This window comes from Symphodus melops, assembly GCF_947650265.1.
Source record: "Symphodus melops genome assembly, chromosome: 10".
Taxonomy (NCBI): domain Eukaryota; kingdom Metazoa; phylum Chordata; class Actinopteri; order Labriformes; family Labridae; genus Symphodus; species Symphodus melops.
The window spans coordinates 27,621,666-27,641,414 of NC_136700.1; the positions used below are offsets into that span (position 1 = coordinate 27,621,666).

General features: G+C 47.5%; 1 protein-coding gene across 1 annotated transcript; it reads left to right on the forward strand.

Annotated features, from left to right (window-relative positions):
• Positions 1-608: 608 nt before the first annotated feature.
• Positions 609-18,964, forward strand: LOC306830576 (solute carrier family 12 member 9-like; the record flags this gene model as incomplete). Its single annotated transcript, XM_079354148.1, has 7 exons — positions 609-1,076; positions 4,421-4,555; positions 13,151-13,288; positions 15,871-16,179; positions 17,273-17,380; positions 17,448-17,565; positions 18,226-18,964. Exons 1-7 carry the CDS (start codon positions 857-859, stop codon positions 18,962-18,964), a joined length of 1,767 nt encoding a protein of 588 aa, XP_079210274.1. The 5' UTR covers positions 609-856.
• Positions 18,965-19,749: the final 785 nt, after the last annotated feature.

Genomic DNA, 19,749 nt, shown 5'->3' on the forward strand with positions numbered 1-19,749 from the left:
GGATTATAAACTGAACACACAGATTTACAAACCAAGGGTCAGACGGAAAGTTGGCCGAGGGCTCTGTAATCCTGCCTTCTTTTTCCTGACACATCCCAGTGTGCTCGCCCCCCTTCACTGGCACTCACACATTTTTAATTCTCTGCATCATTTAGCCCTCTCTTATTCATCAGAACGTTTAACCCCTTACACCCTAGGACGGCCAATCAGCTCCTCTGAGGGCTCTCTCCTCGTCGTCCTTCGAGTTCAGAGGAACCTCGGGGGGGGGGGGGGGGGGGGGGGGGCTGAAGCCCCGTTTCCACCAAGCAATCCAGTTTGGTAAAGTCTGGAACAGTTCGGTACGGTGCACCCTGAACTTGCACCCTTTTGGTAGAAACGGGTGTCATTTCATTCATTCAAAGATCAGCTAGCTTTGACCCCTGACCTTTGGTCTATAACAAATTGATTCAAACCAGTTCACTGTATTCAACGGCTTCATGTTTGTTGATCTCATGCCTTGTCTTCAGCACTTTGATCAGCCTGTTTAAAACGTGCTTCACAAAAGCACCTCATAAGCTTCGACAGCTTTTATCCTGAAAGGCAAAACCGGATGTTGTTAGGGGTTGACGCTGTGTAACGTGTGTACGTCACATGATTTCTGTTAGAGTAAAAGAGCAGAAAGTGAAAGAGCAGGCAGAAGGTGCAGTCATTACTGAAACACCTTCAGCAGGGAGTGCAGAGCTTTTACTTATTTTACACACATTCAAAACTTTCATGGAGTGACGTCATGGTTGAGTTTTTAATGTCAGTCAGGAGCATCTTTTAACCCTTACAGCTCAAAACTTCCTTTAAAGTGAAAGGACTGAGATTTCACAGCATGGCTGAGCGGACTCCTCTCCTCCACTACCGTCTCTCCACCAGCGTCAATGAATCCGACCGGCGGACGCCTCCGGCCGGCCAGGCTCCGGAGCAGCGCCCGGGGACCCCCAGGCAGAAGTCGAACCAGCAGAAACCAGCAAAGAAGCTGTCCATATTCTTCGGTGTGGTCATCCCCACCTTGCTGTCCATGTTCAGCGTCGTGGTTTTTCTCCGAATAGGTGAGTGATGTTCAGAACTGAGCTCCACTTAAATCTCTGCACAGCGTTTCAGGAGGTCCTAACAAGACCTGCAGACCAAACCCTGTAACAAGACCTGCAGACCAAACCCTGTAACAAGACCTGCAGACCAAACCCTGTAACAAGACCTGCAGACCAAACCCTGTAACAAGACCTGCAGACCAAACCCTGTAACAAGACCTGCAGACCAAACCCTGTAACAAGACCTGCAGACCAAACCCTGTTCAACATCCAGCTGTTTGGACGCTGTCATGCATGTCAGTAAAGGTCCGTTATTTAAATCAGGAGGGCAGGCTGGGTAACTCGGCATGCATGACAAGCTGACTTGGTTTAACATCATGACATGGATCAGTTCAGACCTTTATTTCTACTGAACAGACTCAATTCTGTCAGAGCCGGGCTGCACACAGGGAGCATGCCAGAGCTGTTCAGGGTTTGATGCTTTGCTCAAGGGCACCTCGGCAGTACTTGGAAAGTGAGCTGTCAGTTCTCCAGCAGCCAGATTTCGGCTGCTCTGGGTCATGAAGTGGTTATCTCCAATCCCAAGTCCTCACACACTAACCTCAGATTTACAGCAGCGGGTCAAATCCCCACAGTTAAAAGAGACGAAACCATCAGAGTCAGGTCCACTTTAAAGGGTCTACAGGATCTGTGTTCATATATAGATCCAGGATCCAGGATCCATCTGTGTACTGTCATTATATATGACTGAGGGAACTTTTTGTGATGTCTCAGTAAAAGTTTGTCTGCTTCCATCAAAGCTGTCTTTGAGTGTGAATAACATGGACATAGAGTATACTTTTACTTTCTTCTTGCACTCTTCTCCAGTCTGTAGAAAGTCTGTCCTCTGGAACAAGCGTCCCTGAGACTTGGTGATAGGTTGGGTAGATCATGGATGATTGAGCTTTTAGAAGCTTGTTCATATTAAAGTGTTCGCATGTGACGCTGTGATCTATCAGCATTCTTCTACATACGAGCTGCTCACGACGGCCATATTCAAACATGCTGGTGTTACAGTTAGCCTGCTTAGCTTGTGCTCCACTTATGTTTAAATGTTAACAACAAGGTTTCTAATGGGAGCTGGATTATCAGGATCAGGTTTAAACCCTGAGGGGGGACGGACGGTTTATGTTCTTGTAGTTCTCTGTGATCTTGTAGTTCTCTTGTGATCTTGTAGTTCTCTGTGATCTTGTAGTTCTTGCTGTGATCCTGCAGTTCTTCATGTGATCTTGTAGTTCTTCCTGTGATCTTGTAGTTCTTCCTGTGATCTTGTAGTTCTTCCTGTGATCTTGTAGTTCTTCCTGTGATCTTGTAGTTCTTCATGTGATCTTGTAGTTCTTGCTGTGATCTTGTAGTTCTTCCTGAGATCTTGTAGTTCTTGCTGAGATCTTGTAGTTCTTCCTGAGATCTTGTAGTTTTCTTGTGACTTGGACTATGTGGACATTGAGGGTTTGGCTCCGCAATGGACCCACATCGTCTCTGCACACTAACTCATCCCTCATGGTGTGTGTCAGACGACAGAGTACTGTGCTCGCTCTGTGATGTGCCAGCCTGCAGAGGAAGTGGCGGTGGTTTCGTTGCAGATGTGAAACTGTTGTAAACATGAGGACGAAGAACATGTCCTAGAAATCACAGAACACGTATGATGGCAGACGTGGACAGTGTGATGGTATTCAACATGGTAAAGCGTGTCTATGGAGGCGTGTAAGGGACACACTGTCTTGTGACGGTGCCACATCAGAAGGTCAACATTGAGCTGCTGTTAGTCACAGCAGGAAGCTGCAGCTGGGAGGGAAACATCAGCAGGGTCGTGTCAGATGTAGATCATGTGGAGACATGGAGCCGAACACACTGAGACTCAGGACAGGAACCATGAACCCTCCCTGTGACGTTTCTCCTGCTGTCTGAATATTGAGGAGGCGTAAAGGGGGGGGTGAAGTGACCCCCCCCCCCCCCCCCTCCCCTCCGGTCTTCAGAGGCGTTACAGAGGAGAGACGGGATCAGCTGAGGCAGCTGAGGGAGAACAGCGCTGTATGTGTGCATGTCTGTCTGTGTGTTTGAGGAGCTCTCGCTGTGCCGTGCTTCACTGTGAACTCACAGACTGTGACATCATCACGCCGTCACAGAAACAACATGATTGGACAAAGACATGATGGCGGATGAGCTGAGTTCCAGCTCTTTTGTGGAACGGCGTCTGAAAAAGGTTGTTGCTGATATCTGAACTTGTTCTGGGGATGTCGGGTGGACTTTTTCCAATCCCATCAGGCCAGAAGCTCCGAGTTCTGGAGTGAACCGGTTCATAGAGAACACCTCAGAAACGGTCTTTGGTCGGAAGAATTAACCTCAAATTTGAGTCCTAAAAATCCGGATAAATACTGATTTTAGTTTGAGCTTTGTGGAGGAAAGCAGCTGAATGTAACTTCTACCAAAGTCCAAGTGTGATGTTTGATTATTGCAGTAATTCCTCTGAGCTGTAATTAGAGACTACTGTAGTCCCTAAAACCCTGAATCAGCCAACATCAGTCCTCCGAGGTCGGCTGGGAACCAGACTAATCCACAAGCTTGTTTCATGCTGCGACGGATCCGTCTGACCGCACTCACACTTATCGATCTTCACTCGTCGTTATTCAAACTGGACCAATCACAGCTGCTGAACGATGATCGAGAAGAACAGAAAGTCTCCACACGCTCAGCTCAGACGGTCCCTGCTTCCAATGTGGAACATTTTCAGTTTATTGACGTTTCTATTCAAAGTTTGTTCTTCATGTTGAGTGAAAGATGGATAAAAGACACTCTGACAATTGAACTGGCACCTCTCCAGCTATTCTCTCTCTGCGTTCTAACCTCTCTCCATGTTTCATCTCCAACATTGATCCTAGTTTGAGCAGCTTTCTGCTGCTGGAGCTTATTAGAAACATGCAGAGGCTTTTTAGCTCGGGTACAATCACTTCTATCTGAAGCAGTTCCACTGCCCGCTTCCATCGCTGCAACACCTGTTCACCTGATAACTGCTCTCATATCTGGCAAACCCAGGGGCGTCCAAAACGGCCGTGTGGGGCGGGGGGGAGTTGACCTTTCACCCTGAGGAAGTAGAAAGGTTACAGTGAGTCGAGAGCAGAAGGTCTTTTTCATTATTACTCAATAAAAGATTCCCAGAATGAACTGACGGTTAACTTCGTCTTCCTGTGTCTGCATGTTCCCATCATTCACGTCATTTCACTTCCCAGTGAAGTCCAGCTTCCCTTTCTATCTGCTCTTCTTCACAGGCAGCAGTTCTGCTTCTGAGCGGCTGACCTCACCCTGTCTGTCTTTGTGATTCCTCCTAGGATTTGCAGTTGGTCATTCTGGACTGTACCAAGCAATCGGCATGTTCCTGGTGGCCTACTTCATCATCTCCATGACCGTGCTGTCTGTCTGTGCCATCTCCACCAACGGAGCCCTGGATGCTGGAGGAGCATACTGTATCCTACACATGCATGCATACACACACACACACACAGACACACAGACACACATACACACGTATACAGACAGACAGAGACACACACACACACACACTCATGAACACACACACACACACACACACCTGGTCCTCACATTCAGTCCTCAATAACATCTTTGTCCACGTCATAAACACACATCACACGTATCACTGTGTTGCATGAAGGAGTAAACAGATGGGACAGAAATGATCGATGCATGAAAATAATGTTACATCTGATTATTGTGTGCTGTACCTTTAAGAAACACCGTATTGTTTTTTTTTTTTTTTTTTGACTTGCAATTTTTATTTTCTGATATTAGAATCAACATACACAATATGTTAACAAATGTACAAACCATCAACACCCTAAATCCCACCCCCCCACCCACCCCTACTCCTGACGGGTCAATCACTCTCAGAGGTGGCTTGCATCTCAACCCACATCTTTGCGCGTCTGCCTGATCTTTACTGTGACATCCGGATATAATCGAGGTACATATCCCACTTTAGACAATATTTTTCAGTTCTGTCCAGCATCCTATATGACATTCTTTCATAAGCAGCAGTTCTGCCCACTTCAGTCATCCAGTCCTGAAAAGAAGGTTCTCCAGGTTTCTTCCAATTCCTGAGGATGATCTGTCGGCCAGTCATGATAACAGTCTGTGTCCAATATTTCAGTGATTGTGGAAGACAAGACAGAACTGTACAGTCCCCTAAAATATAAAGTTTTGGACAGAGCACATATTGCCTTTTGATAACATTGACAATGTAACTATGAATCTTCCTCCAATACTGACTGATCATGGGGCATGACCATAACACATGTACCAGTGTACCTTCCTCCCTACCACATTTCCAGCAGGTAGCTGCATCCTTTAGGCCAAGTCTAAAAAGCCTGCTTGGTGTCCAATAAAATCGATGTAGTATTTTAAATTGAATGAGCCTCACCCTCAGGTCTCTTGACATCATTTGGGAGTTGCCACATATCTTAGCCCAGTTCTGTTCATCAAAAGATGCCCCCAAATCTCTCTCCCAGGCCAATCTAAGTGCTGAGATACCTCCATCTTCTCCATATTCCGTTACCATCTTATAATATTTAGCTGTTTCATGACCCCCTCCCAACACCTTAAGAACTCTATTCAATTCCTCCGCTGACCTTGGAGGGTGTGATCCAAAAGTCTGTTGCAATAAATGACGTAGTTGTATATATCTCCAGAATTGGGATTTAGGTAAGTCATATTTACATTTTAGGTCATCAAATGAATGAAGTGAGTTACCATTATACAGATTTTTTAATGCAAAAATTCCTCTGTCTACCCACTCCTTCCAAAGAAATGTTATTTTATTAATCTTCAACTTAGGATTCAGCCAAATGCTGGAGGATTCATTTAAGTAAGGATCTAACCCTATCAGCCCTGAGACCTTCTTCCATATACTTTGAAGATGAGATATAACTGGGTGAGCCTTTAACAGTTTAGTGGACAGACGGTAAAGCAGTGGGAGAGGAGCCGATACAGATTGCTCTATACTGAACCATGGTGGGGCCCTCTGTGGGGGCAATGCCCAGTGCGCCAGATGCCTCAAACTACACATGAGGACGAAATTATTAGCCCCCCCATGAAAATTTCACTTTTATTTAAGTATTTCCCAAATGCTATTAAATAGAGCAAAGAATTTTTAACACAGCCTTTTTAAACATCCTAGTGTTATTTTGGATGCTTACATTATTTTACTTTGCACAGAGAAATGAAATTATATCACAAAAACCAAAAACTACCTGGGTCAAAATTATTAGCCCCCTTAAGAACTGACCTTTTAAATGAGCCATAGAACAAAACACTGTTGAGCAATGATGTGCATTACCTTTGTAATGCTCAAAGCTTGTAAAATCAAGTTAAAATTGAGTATTATCTACCAATTTACAAACGGTATAAAAAGGTCAGTTGGGATTGAGCTGTCACTTGAGAAAGCATCATGGCAAAAACAAAAGAAATCAGTTTGGACCTGAGAAAAAGAATTGTTGATGCACACAAAGCAGGAGAAGGATATTGAAAGTTATCACAGCGATTCCAAGTGTTGGAAGACAACAGACGACGACCCAGACCCAGTTTTACTGCTGACTGCTTGAGGTTTTCTTTCAAAATCTTCACATATCCTTCTTTCTTCATGATTCCTTCCACTTTGACGAGATTCCCAGTTCCAGACGCACTGAAACATCCCCACAGTATGATACTCCCACCACCGTGTTTCACTGTGGGGACGGTGTTCTTTGGGTTAGACGCCTCTCCCTTCTTTCTCCAAACATAGGCAATGTCTCTATGGCCAAAGAGCTCTAGTTTTGTCTCATCTGACCAAAGGACATGCTTCCAGTATGCATAATCTTTCTCCAGGTTGTCCTTAGCATACTTCAGTCTGGCTTGAAGGTGTCTCTTCTGCAGAAGTGGAGTTTTTCTTGGTCTGCAACCTCGCAGTCCATTCCTGTGCAGAGCTCTAGTGACTGTCGTCTTTGAGACTACAGTTCCTGACCTGGCTAAGTCGTCCACTAATGTCTTGGCAGTTGTTCTGGGGTCTTTAGACACATCTCTCACTAGTTTCCTCTCCAGAGTCTTTGACATCTTTTGCTTCCTACCTCTGCCAGGCTTGTTCTGTACTGTGTTGCTCTCTTTGAATTTCTTCAGGATACCTCTCACTCCAGTTCTTGACACTTGGAATCGCTGTGATAACTTTCAATATCCTTCTCCTGCTTTGTGTGCATCAACAATTCTTTTTCTCAGGTCCAAACTGATTTCTTTTGTTTTTGCCATGATGCTTTCTCAAGTGACAGCTCAAACCCTACTGACCTTTTTATACCGTTTGTAAATTGGTAGATAATACTCAATTTTAACTTGATTTTACAAGCTTTGAGCATTACAAAGGTAATGCACATCATTGCTCAACAGTGTTTTGTTCTATGGCTCATTTAAAAGGTCAGTTCTTAAGGGGGCTAATAATTTTGACCCAGGTAGTTTTTGGTTTTTGTGATATAATTTCATTTCTCTGTGCAAAGTAAAATAATGTAAGCATCCAAAATAACACTAGGATGTTTAAAAAGGCTGTGTTAAAAATTCTTTGCTCTATTTAATAGCATTTGGGAAATACTTAAATAAAAGTGAAATTTTCATGGGGGGGCTAATAATTTCGTCCTCATGTGTAAATGCATAATAGTAATATAGCACATTTGGGAACCCTAGACCACCAGCATTGACTGGTCTCTGTAATTTTTTCATGTTCATATGTGGTCTCTTTCCATTCCAGAGAAATTCCTTAAACATAATGTCTAATCTTTTAAAGTAACTGCCTGGAATTTCTAAGGGGAGAGACTGAAGCAGATAGTTGATCCTGGGGATACAGTTCATTTTGACGGTGTTTACTTTACCCCATAAAGACAGATATAGTGATGTCCAGCGTTTTACATCAATACCTAACTTCTCTATGAGAGGGTCAAAGTTCACTTTTATAATATCCTCCAATAAAGGGGGGAAGAGAATACCGAGGTATCTCATCCCCTGCTTGGGCCATCTGAATCTGCCTGCCTGGAAGAATGTAGTGGGACAGAATTTTGTTAAGGGGAGGGCCTCTGATTTATCCCAGTTTACCTTATATCCTGAAAACTTGGAAAAGCTATTAATTGTATTTAACAATGCTGGCATTGACATCACAGGGTCAGATACCAGCAAAAGAATATCGTCCGCGTACATGAACAATTTGTGGACAGAGCCTTCATATACCACTCCTGGGAAGTTTCCATCCCCCCTGATCGCTGCTGCCAAGGGCTCCATTACCAGACAGAATAACAGAGGGCTGAGAGGGGAACCCTGGCGCGTGCCTCTTCCTAACTCAAAATATGAAGATATGTACCCATTGCTTTGTACTGCTGCTTCTGGCCGGTTATATAATAAACGCACCCACTTAATAAATTTTTCTCCAAAGCCATATCTTTCTAATATCCTAAATAAATATCCCCACTCAACCCTATCAAACGCTTTTTCAGCATCAAGTGAAACAGCAGCAATTGGCAAATTGGAATTTGAGAGTGCCCACATAATATTAATAAACCTTCTTATGTTATCTGCCGAAGTACATTTGCGAATGAAACCCACCTGATCTTCATGTACTAAAGAAGTCATGACCTTCTCCAGCCTATTAGCTACCACCTTGGACAAGATCTTGGTATCTATTGGAATAAGGGAGATTGGGCGATAATTTTTACAGTCACAGGGGTCTTTATCTTTTTTCAGAATAAGCGTTATTATAGCTTTTGATAAGGTATCTGGTAACTGCCCTCTTTCAAATGCCTCGTTGTACATACTCAGGAGTAGTGGTGTTAGCTCAGAGGCGTAGCATTTAAAAAATTCGGCTGTAAAGCCATCCGGCCCTGGGGCTTTCCCACTCGGCAGCTCTTTAATCACCCGAGTAATTTCTTCCCTGATTATTGGACGATCAAGTTCGTTTTTTTGTGAGTCCGACAACCTGGGAAGATCCAATCCCTGCAAAAATGTCTCCATACACTCCCCATTATGTTGGTGATCAGCTGTATACAATTTTGTGTAGAACTCTCTAAACATACTATTGATGTCCACAGATTTGACCTTAAGTTCACCTTCCTCTGTTCTGATGGCTGAAATATTTGATGCTAGCTCTCTCTGTTTTAAACAGTTCGCCAGTAATTTACCAGCCTTATCCCCTGATTCATAATATTTTTGTCTCATTCTGAAAAGCGAGAATTCAACTTTCTGTGACAAGATACTATTATACTCATATTTGAGCTGTGTTAGAACCCTAAGGTCATTAGCATTAAAATGTTTTTTTAAGTTGGTCTCAACCTTTTTAATTCTGTCTTCAAGTTCACTCTGTTTTACAATATTCTTTTTTTTCTTATGAGAAGCATACTGAATTACGAAGCCTCTCAGCACCGCTTTCAAAGCTTCCCAAGCCGTCCCCGCAGAGGGCGCTGTGGGCTCATTAGTCTCAATATACATCTTAATTTGACCTCTTAATGCCTCTTTAAACACAGAATCTTGTAATAGGGATGAATTAAATCTCCACCTTGGCATTCGAGTCCTGTCACTAAAAGGCTGGACCTCCAGGCTAACTAGTGCATGGTCCGAAACTAAAATACTGCCAACGGAGCATGACATTACTGACTGTAAAAGGTCATTGGAAATAAGGAACAAATCTATTCGCGAAAAAGTTGTGTGTGGAGCTGAGAAAAAGGTGTAGTCCCTTCCTTTGGGGTTTAAAATCCTCCACACATCTATCAAACCTAAAGACTCAGCCATGCGTCTCACTACCAGGGTAGCTTTAGGCATCCTGGTAGCTATGGTACTACTACGATCGAGTATCGGATCCATTATTAAATTAAAGTCCCCACCAATTATAGCCTTATAGTTACCAGCCTGTTGCATTTTTACCTCTAAGTCTATGAAAAATTGTGGCTCATCTCCATTTGGAGCGTAGATGTTTGTTAGCATAATTATGTGACCTTGTATCTCTGACACTACTATAAGGACCCTACCCATCGTATCTTTAATCTGCCGAACAAATTTAAATTGCAATTTTTTATTTATGAGTGTTAAAACCCCACGGCTTTGACTGGTTCCTACACTGTAATATACATGGCTCACCCAGTCTCTACATAACTTCTCAGCTTCTACAGCAGAAAGGTGTGTCTCCTGCAGGAACACCACATCGAATTGTTTGGACTTCAGCACAGAAAATATTTTCTTCTTTTTAATTGGATGACCCAGGCCCTTCACATTCCAAGTGGCAATGCGCAAATTGTCAAATTTAGCAGCCATTAATAACTTTAAGATACAAACCTCTGAGATGCAGCCACCCTTCAATTATGTGCTTATGATAACTAACTTTAGACCCTTCTAACCCAAAAACCCTCCCTACCCAGAGACAGCGCCTAACATAGAACTCTGCACTGCTCCGTTTAACAGAACCTAACTGACGGTCCATGACTGTCGATTGATAAGTGACTTACCCCACACAAATCCCCAGCATCATTATCATTTGTTTATAACTCAAATATTATGAGGAGGGCACTGCCATTAAAATACAGGGGAATAACAACTGGTCAACAGTTATGTAAGTCTTGTATTTTGTTCGTTTCCCCCTTTTTTAGATAGAAAGAAAAAGAATTAAAACAGGTAAACAAAAATCTGGTGGGAGACAGGGGAGAGGAAGGGGAGATATAATACAAACAACTCTTAACCAAGTAAAAACGACACCAACCTCCCTCTCTCCGTCACCCCACATATTTGAAACAGTCACCTCCTCCTCCTTGTCGTGTCCCGCACATAATTAACAAGTCCAGCAACTTTGGTCCTGATCATATCCAGGAGACGGGTCACACCGCGGCCCCCCGAATATATTCCATAGCCCTCTTCGGATCCTCAAAACGCTTCTGACCTCCGTTGCAATCAACCCTCAGAATAGCAGGAAACAGGAGAGCAAACTTCATGTTGCGCTCCCTCAAAGCCTTCTTGCACTCCCTGAATTTATCCCGTTTCAACTGTGTGGCCCGTGAAAAGTCAGGGAATATCATAATGCGGTTACCTTCCCAGAGAAGCTCTGATTTATTCCGTGCTGTACGTAGGATGAGCTCTCTATCAGCTGAGCGCAGGAAGCGAGCCAGGATCACCCGCGGTCTCTCCTCTGGATTTGGCCTTGGTATCGGTGCCCTGTGTGCCCGGTCAATCTCCGGTGGCCGCACAGTGTCGTCCCAGTCCAGGATCGATGCTAGTAGTTTCTGAATAAATGGTATCATATCTCCGCTTTCTTTGCCCTCTGGGACACCCACAAAACGTAGATTATTACGCCTGTTGCGGTTCTCCAGATCGTCCAGTTTATCACGGAGATCCTCCACCTCCGCTTTGGTGGCTAACGGGTTAGCCTCCAGCGAAGCTCTCATCTCCTTATCCGCGTCCTCCAGCCACTCCACTCTCTTCTCCACCTCCACCATGCGCGAAATTAGTGAAGAAAGTTTACCTTCAACAGAGGCTGTGGATCGGCGAATTTCCTCGAGGCCGGCCAAATCACTGGATATTTTTTGCAACGCAGCAAAAATGTTAGCGATATCCTGTCCCACCTGTGTAGCATCGGGGCCTTCCGAGCTGTTGCCGTCGCCATCATGATGTGGGTTTTGAGACCTCAAATGCTTCTTAATGTCCCCGCTTTTTAGATGCTTTGCCATTCTGATTGATCGGGAAGATTTCTATGCGCAAGACACGTTTTTATAACTATAATTAACAATGATCATAGAGGATATTTGGTGATGCTAGTCGGAGCTTCGGTTCAGGCGGCCATCTTCACCAGTCGCGTCACGTGACCCTCGAAACACCGTATTGTTAAGTTAAACGGGGAGTGACGGCGCTCCTCCTGGACGTCTGTTACTAACTGGGGCGCCATGGCGATCACATGAGATTGATGTGTAGTTTAGTTTGTTCCAGACACGTGTGTTGATCCGGAGCGTTCCAGCAGTGCTGCTACGCTCCGCTTTGAAATACTCCGCCCGTCTTTTTTTTAACCGAGCATGAAGCTGGACAGACGAGATCAGACCAGGAAACGCTCAGAGGAAACGTGGCGAGGCACAGAGCTGAAGCCTCCATTCATCGTCTAACTGTTTCCTAAAGAGAAACGCATGTTCAAACCTCGAGACAGCCGGCCACCTTTTTCCTCACTTCCTGTTTCTCTGTTAAACGAAACCGCTTGAGTCAATGAAGTAATCAGTGAACGGCTCGATTCTGATCCAGGACTTTAGACCTGGATGGAGAAGGACCACAGTGAGCTGTTTGATCCTTTTAAGGTCTCTACCTGAGTGAACTTCTTCATGTTCATGCTCCATCCAGCTGCTCCTGGACGTGCCCAACACAACAAGTTTAAGACATTTTTAAAAACACATTTAGTTTTTTTCCTCGAGTTGAGTGTTTTGTTTGATACATCACTAGAACTTTTACTGTTGTTTAGTGTTTTAACTTTTAAATTTGCTTTTACATTTCTTGATGATGTGTGGATGAAATGTATTTTACCAAACTTAACGTACAGCACTTTGGTCCGCCTTGGCTGTTATAAATGTGCTTTATAAATAAAGTTGGGACTCTGGACGATAGGAGGGACTCTGGACTTTAGATGGGACTCTGGACGTTAGGAGGGACTCTGGACTTTAGATGAGACTCTGGACTTTAGATGAGACTCTGGACGTTAGGAGGGACTCTGGACTTTAGATGGGACTCTGGACTCTAAGAGGGACTTTGGACTCTAAGAGGTACTCTGTGTTTACACTGCTGGAACACGTATGAGGACTTCAGGGCGGGGCCTGTCAGCTCTGATAGCCTCCGATGGTCCGACCTCTAATGTTCCCGGTCTTCAAAGTGTCTGGAGAACAGGAACTTTACAGATTTCCCCCCTTGAAATGTTCCAGGTACTTAACTGAGTCTTGTCTGGACTCAAACCCTGAAAGAACCCGTCATACCTCTAATCTAAAACACTCATCAAAGTCAGTCATTATCGCCTTAACTTCTGTCAGACATGATCAGCCGAGCGCTGGGACCCGAGTTTGGTGGCAGTATCGGCATCATGTTCTTCTTTGCTAACGTGTGTGGCTGCGCTCTTTATGTGCTGGGTCTGGTTGAAGCCATTTTGGCCACCTACGGAGTACCAGAAGGTGAGTTCAATATTTGATCATGATCTCATACGGAGTAGGTTCACAACATGATGTCATAGTATCAACAAATGTTCCCTCAAAATCTCTAAAAACTTTGACCTGAACAGTTTGGTTATCCTGTTTGGATCAGGAATTATGTCATACAGAAAGGTCCTTTGACTTAAAGGTCACATGATCTCCTCCTCCTCTTCAGGTGAAATCAGTGTCCTCGCTCCTCTTCATCATGTGTGTGAAGTGTGTTGTTGTAAATCCACTCTGATCCTGTATTTGATCATGTCTATAAACCCCTCTATTTCAGCCCTGCTCAGAACAGGCTGTTTCTGTGTCTGTAGCTTTAAATATGTAAATGAGCTGTGTCTGACCACGCCCCCTCTCTGGAAGGGCTCGGGTGTACTCGCTGCTTTCTGGCTCCATGTCCTATTGTTTACGGTGAGAAGGCAGACTCAGAGGGCAGAACAAACACCTAGCTGTGGGAGTGTCACCCACCTGGGGGAGGGGCTACTGCCCTTTGTGATGTCATGAAGGGAACATCTCCAAACGGCCTGTTTGAGCACACATTTTCTGAAAAGTGGAGCAGGCAGAAGACGGAGAGGATGGACTTTCCTCATCATTGGGGGGTTTGTCGACAGACTACAGACACATGTTAGAGGAACAGGATCATGGTGGAGTGCTGCTCTCTTTTTAGAACAGCTAACAGAGCGCTTACACCTTCCTGGTTCACAGGAATCTTTAGCTCTGTTTCCACACAGCAGTCCGGTATGGATCAGTCCTGTCCGGTACGGTTTGGTTCGATTAAGCCTGATCCCGTTTGTGTTTCCACAGCTGTCCTATTTGGTAGGTAAGCCGGATGACGATAGCCGCTATGTAAATAGCGGCATATGATAGCAGCTAATCGCTAACAGTTAACCGCTAACTAATAAATTCAACAAAGGAGAAAAACGCTAAACAAACAAAACCAACGCTGGAGACATCCAGCAGGTCATCTCCTCTGTCACTGTCATGTGACTCTTTATTACAAGAACTCAATCCAGCTGTGTTTCAGAGAAGGCTGTGAGCGGCGAGGACAAATACACACGTAAACAATCAGCTGTGTTACAGTCAATGGTTTAAACATGGCGGAGTGAGGATTCTTTCGACCAATCAGCGGACTGCAGTGTTTAGCTCCACCTTTTCTGGTCGGCTCGATATTCTTGGCATCCCAACGGAAGGGTCCCAAAAAGTGGGACGGTACGGGTCGGTTATTTGGGAATCTTTCCCGGGATCAGTCTATGGAAACACAGCAAAATGCGCACCGAACCGATCCGGACCGCTTGGTGGAAACAGGGCTCGTGAGCCAGTTTGGAGAGTTTCATCTTTGCGGTGACTCTGCGTCTCTCCACCAATCAGAGGGCTGCTGTCTGCAGAGTGACCAGTCTCCTGAATCATTGTCTTCATTTACTGAGGTCAAGAGGTCATGACATGGTGACGCTGAGAGCGCCCTCTGCTGGATCAAACTGTAAACTGCTTCAGACGACCTAATGCTCTGATAGACTGTTTTTTTTTTAATTTTTTTTTTTTTTTTTTTTAAAAGGTTTATTTTTGGCCTTTTTGCCTTTATTGATAGGACAGTGGATAGAGTCGGAAACAGGGAGAGAGTGGGGAGAGACATGCGGGAAAGTGGCCACAGGCCGCCCGCGAACCCAGGCCGCCCGCGAACCCAGGCCGCCCGCGAACCCAGGCCGCCCGCGAACCCAGGCCGCCCGCGAACCCAGGCCGCCCGCGAACCCAGGCCGCCCGCGAACCCAGGCCGCCCGCGAACCCAGGCCGCCCGCGAACCCAGGCCGCCCGCGAACCCAGGCCGCCCGCGAACCCAGGCCGCCCGCGAACCCAGGCCGCCCGCGAACCCAGGCCGCCCGCGAACCCAGGCCGCCCGCGAACCCAGGCCGCCCGCGAACCCAGGCCGCCCGCGAACCCAGGCCGCCCGCGAACCCAGGCCGCCCGCGAACCCAGGCCGCCCGCGAACCCAGGCCGCCCGCGAACCCAGGCCGCCCGCGAACCCAGGCCGCCCGCGAACCCAGGCCGCCCGCGAACCCAGGCCGCCCGCGAACCCAGGCCGCCCGCGAACCCAGGCCGCCCGCGAACCCAGGCCGCCCGCGAACCCAGGCCGCCCGCGAACCCAGGCCGCCCGCGAACCCAGGCCGCCCGCGAACCCAGGCCGCCCGCGAACCCAGGCCGCCCGCGAACCCAGGCCGCCCGCGAACCCAGGCCGCCCGCGAACCCAGGCCGCCCGCGAACCCAGGCCGCCCGCGAACCCAGGCCGCCCGCGAACCCAGGCCGCCCGCGAACCCAGGCCGCCCGCGAACCCAGGCCGCCCGCGAACCCAGGCCGCCCGCGCGAGGAGCAAAGCCTCGCAACATGGTGCGCGCGCGCTGCCGCTGCGCTATCGGCGCCACCATGATAGACTGTTTTAAATTTGGATTGAGAGTAAAACGCAGCAGCTCTGATGTCTGTTTGTCCTACAGTGGTATCACGTCTCCTCTTGAACGTATTCAGTCCATATTTACAAATCTCCACCTCATCACGTCCTCCGTTCACCCTTCTAGATGGGACGCTGCCAACATCCCACCTCCAGGTCCTGCCGTCAGGCTACTGGTGGTCTCTGCTGTACGGCACGGCGATCGCCCTGCTGTGTCTGCTGGTGTGCCTGGTGGGGGCCCACATCTACGCCAAGGCCACCTTCGTCATCTTCCTGGTCGTCATGTTCGTCCTGGGCACCATCTTCGTCAGCTTCTTCGCCGTACGACCTCACACTGTCACGCTGCCCACCTCGCCTTTCTTCAATGGATCTGAGTTTCCCGCCACGGGCAACTTCACAGGCTTCAAGTTGGACACCCTGCTGAGGAACCTGAATGGTAAGGGGGGGGCGATGTTTACTAGATTATAATCATTCAACAAACGTGTGCAGCTTTAAGTGAAGGTCAGTCAAGGTCAGCCAATCACAGGGCAGACATGTACAGACAACCAGCCACACCTGCATTCACACCTGCGGGCAGTTTAGAGTCAGCAGGTAACCTAACCAGCACCCACGCATGCAGACTCCACACAGAGAGGCTCCTGACAGACGGGGATTCAAACCAGCAACCTCCTCACTGAGAGAGAACCACTGAGCCACCGTGCAGCCTCATGTCTCATTGTGTTCAGCTGTAAAGGAGATGAAAGTCACACAGCTGCTTTAAACTTAAGCTTCCAGTGAAGAGTCCGACTTAAAGAGCGGACAGGAAGTAGGTCAGAGGTGAACTGCACCACGTTCACGGGGAAATAATGTCTTGTGGAAATGTAATACATTTGATTCTATTGGTGTGAAGCGGTTTATCCCGAGTTAAGCCGGCCCGTGTTCTGAAGCTGGATCAGGGATTATGTCAATTGTATAGTAATGACAGATTTAATCATTCATTTATTAATGATTGTTGGATGAATATCCGAGGTCGGGCGCCGTGGCAGCAGACTCATTAGTCAGCCCACACGTTCCGATATGACCTCCCAGAGAGCTCTGCTCGACCCCGGGGTCGCCTCCTAGGTGGGTGCCTGGAAAACGGCCAATGGGAGGCGTCCAGGAAGATCTTTGCCTTCAGACTGGGCTCCCTCTCCGACACAACGCCTCCACTGAACCAATCAATCCGTCTGACCCTCTCTGACCCGCCACACCCAGATACTCCACCTCCCTAAAAGCCTCGGACCCTGCTGTGGGCCGGCTCATCCCAACATGCTCTCTGGGTGGGTCGTGTGCGGAGCGCTCCCCGAGCACGCCGCTCTGTTTGCAGGAATGTCACATGATGCTAAGCTAAGTGGTTTAATAGGGGATGGATGCAGACACATGTGACAGCTGTTAAACTGTGTGTGTGTGTGTGTGTGTGTGTGTGTGTGTGTGTGTGTGTGTGTGTGTGTGTGTGTGTGTGTGTGTGTGTGTGTGTGTGTGTGTGTGTGTGTGTGTGTGATCTCCTCCAGCTGACTACGTGGTGGATTACACGACAGGAAATATGATGAACTTTGCGACCGTGTTCGCCGTGATGTTTAACGGCTGCACGGGCATCATGGCGGGATCCAACATGTCAGGTCAGTGAAGGCGTGAACAATCCTCTCAGCGAGAGAGACAGACCGCTGAACTGTGTGTGTCTCCCAGGTGACCTGAAGAACCCGAGCTACTCCATCCCGCGCGGCACCATCACCGCCGTCATCTTCACCTTCATCATCTACAACCTGCTCTGCGTGCTCGTGGCGTGCTCCTGCGACCGGTCAGTGTCACACACACACACACACACACACACACACACACACACACACACACACACACACACACACACACACACACACACACACACACACACACACACACACACACACACACACACACACGAGCGCTCTCTCCTGTGTGCACGCTTCACATTCATCATGGTCAGATAAACAGAGCCGTGACTCAGATCCAAACCAAGTCCTTACACCTCTCTGCTGATGATGGCGTGATGGCGTGACGGCGTGATGGCGTGACGGCGTGATGGCGTGGCGGCGGTGCTGTACAAATGGATGCAGCAGATCAAAGCCAATACTTTGTGACAATCATGTAATCCAGACCGGCTTCGACAAACACCAGGTGTGCTGTAATCTGTCTGAACAACAGCAGCGGATGAAAGCGGACAGCGAGCAGCGTGACATCATCAGGTCAGGGTTGGAAAGTCTTCACCTTCCTGCTGCTGTGATTGGTGGATTCAAGACACGCCCACCAACATCTGTCTCCTCAGACAGTTAATGTGAATCACATACACTCAGTGCTTTATTCACAGAGTATGAAGTCTCCTGTAGACCTGAGTAGACTTTCTTAACGGGGTCAGCAGCTCCAGGTCCTGGTCTACCTCTGGGTGGGGGGGTGAAGTGTGGGTGTTGTACCCGACCATCGAATGAAGAGGGCAGAGCTCACTCTTGGGTCCAACTGGACCTCCCTTTGGAGGTTTTCTGGACACGCCCACCTGGGGGAACCCTTGGGGGACCCAGAGAGGGACTTGGGGAGGATCCAGAGAGGGACCCAGAGAGGGACTCGGGAAAGACCAGATAGGGACTCGGGGAGGACCAGAGAGGGACTACTTGGGGAAGACCAGAGAGGGACCTAGAGAGGGAGTCAGGGAAGACCAGAGAGAGACTCAGGGAGGACCAGAGAGGGACCCAGAGAGGGACTCAGGGAGGACCAGAGAGGGACCCGGTGAGGACCAGAGAGGGACTTGGGGAGGACCAGAGAGGGACTCGGGGAAGACCAGAGAGGGACTCGGGGAGGACCAGAGAGGGACTCGGGGAGGACCAGAGAGGGACCTAGAGAGGGACTCAGGGAAGACCAGAGAGGGACCCGGGGAGGACCAGAGAGGGACCCGGGGAGGACCAGAGAGGGACCCGGGGAGGACCAGAGAGGGACCCAGAGAGGGACCCGGGGAGGACCAGAGATTGACTCGGGGAGGACCAGAGAGGGACCCAGAGAGGGACCCGGGGAGGACCAGAGAGGGACTCGGGGAGGACCAGAGAGGGACTCGGGGAGGACCAGAGAGGGACCCGGGGAGGACCAGAGAGGGACCCAGAGAGGGACCCGGGGAGGACCTGAGGGACTCGGGGAGTGTCAAGTGCTTGTCTATTTTGTGCAGATTGTCCCCCAACTGAAGCATACAGGACTCCACTCTTTGCGTTTAGCTGCTTTTATTTCTTTTGCAGTCTTTCTTTGTAGCAGTTTGCAACAGTTTGCAGCAGTTTGCAGCAGTTTACAGTAGGTCGCAGTAGGTGGAAAAACCTCAAAACAAAAAGAGAATGCAGCATAAGCATTTGTAAACAGTTTGCTTTTTAGATTCACAAAAATATACACAAATCATTTTATGTTTGAACTCCTTCAGATTTTTAACTGTATTTTAACTTTGTACATTTTTTAGCACTCTTATGGTTTTGCCATCACAAAATAAGAACATGAAATCACAAAATAATAATTTCCACTGGCCTACAAAATTTTTATACTTTTCCTTTTACTAAATTTTAGCAAATCAAAATTTCATTAGTTTTTTAAATAATCATTTCATAAATCAAAATACAGATAAATACAGTTCAAAGAATCTCATTTGAATATCCACAATAAACAATCAGTGGTTTTAAAGCAAATGAGTCCCATGTCCGTGCCTTTGGAATCCCAGGGCACTTGAACGCACCACCAAGCCGACACTCCCGCAATGTAAACATTCATTGCTGTTCTTCAGGTGTCTTTTGACAGTTTGGAGGATTTCGCCTGCACAGTGGACTTTGGGAAAGTTTGGGACAGTTTGGACAGTTTTTGGCTCGCGCTGATCACGTTAATGAGCCGCCCGTGTCTCTTCTCCTTCACCTCCCGCGTGTGCTCTGTTTTTCTCCTCCGGAGTGCGCACCATAGCGGGATATAGGTTCCTGCCTCTGACGCCAAACCT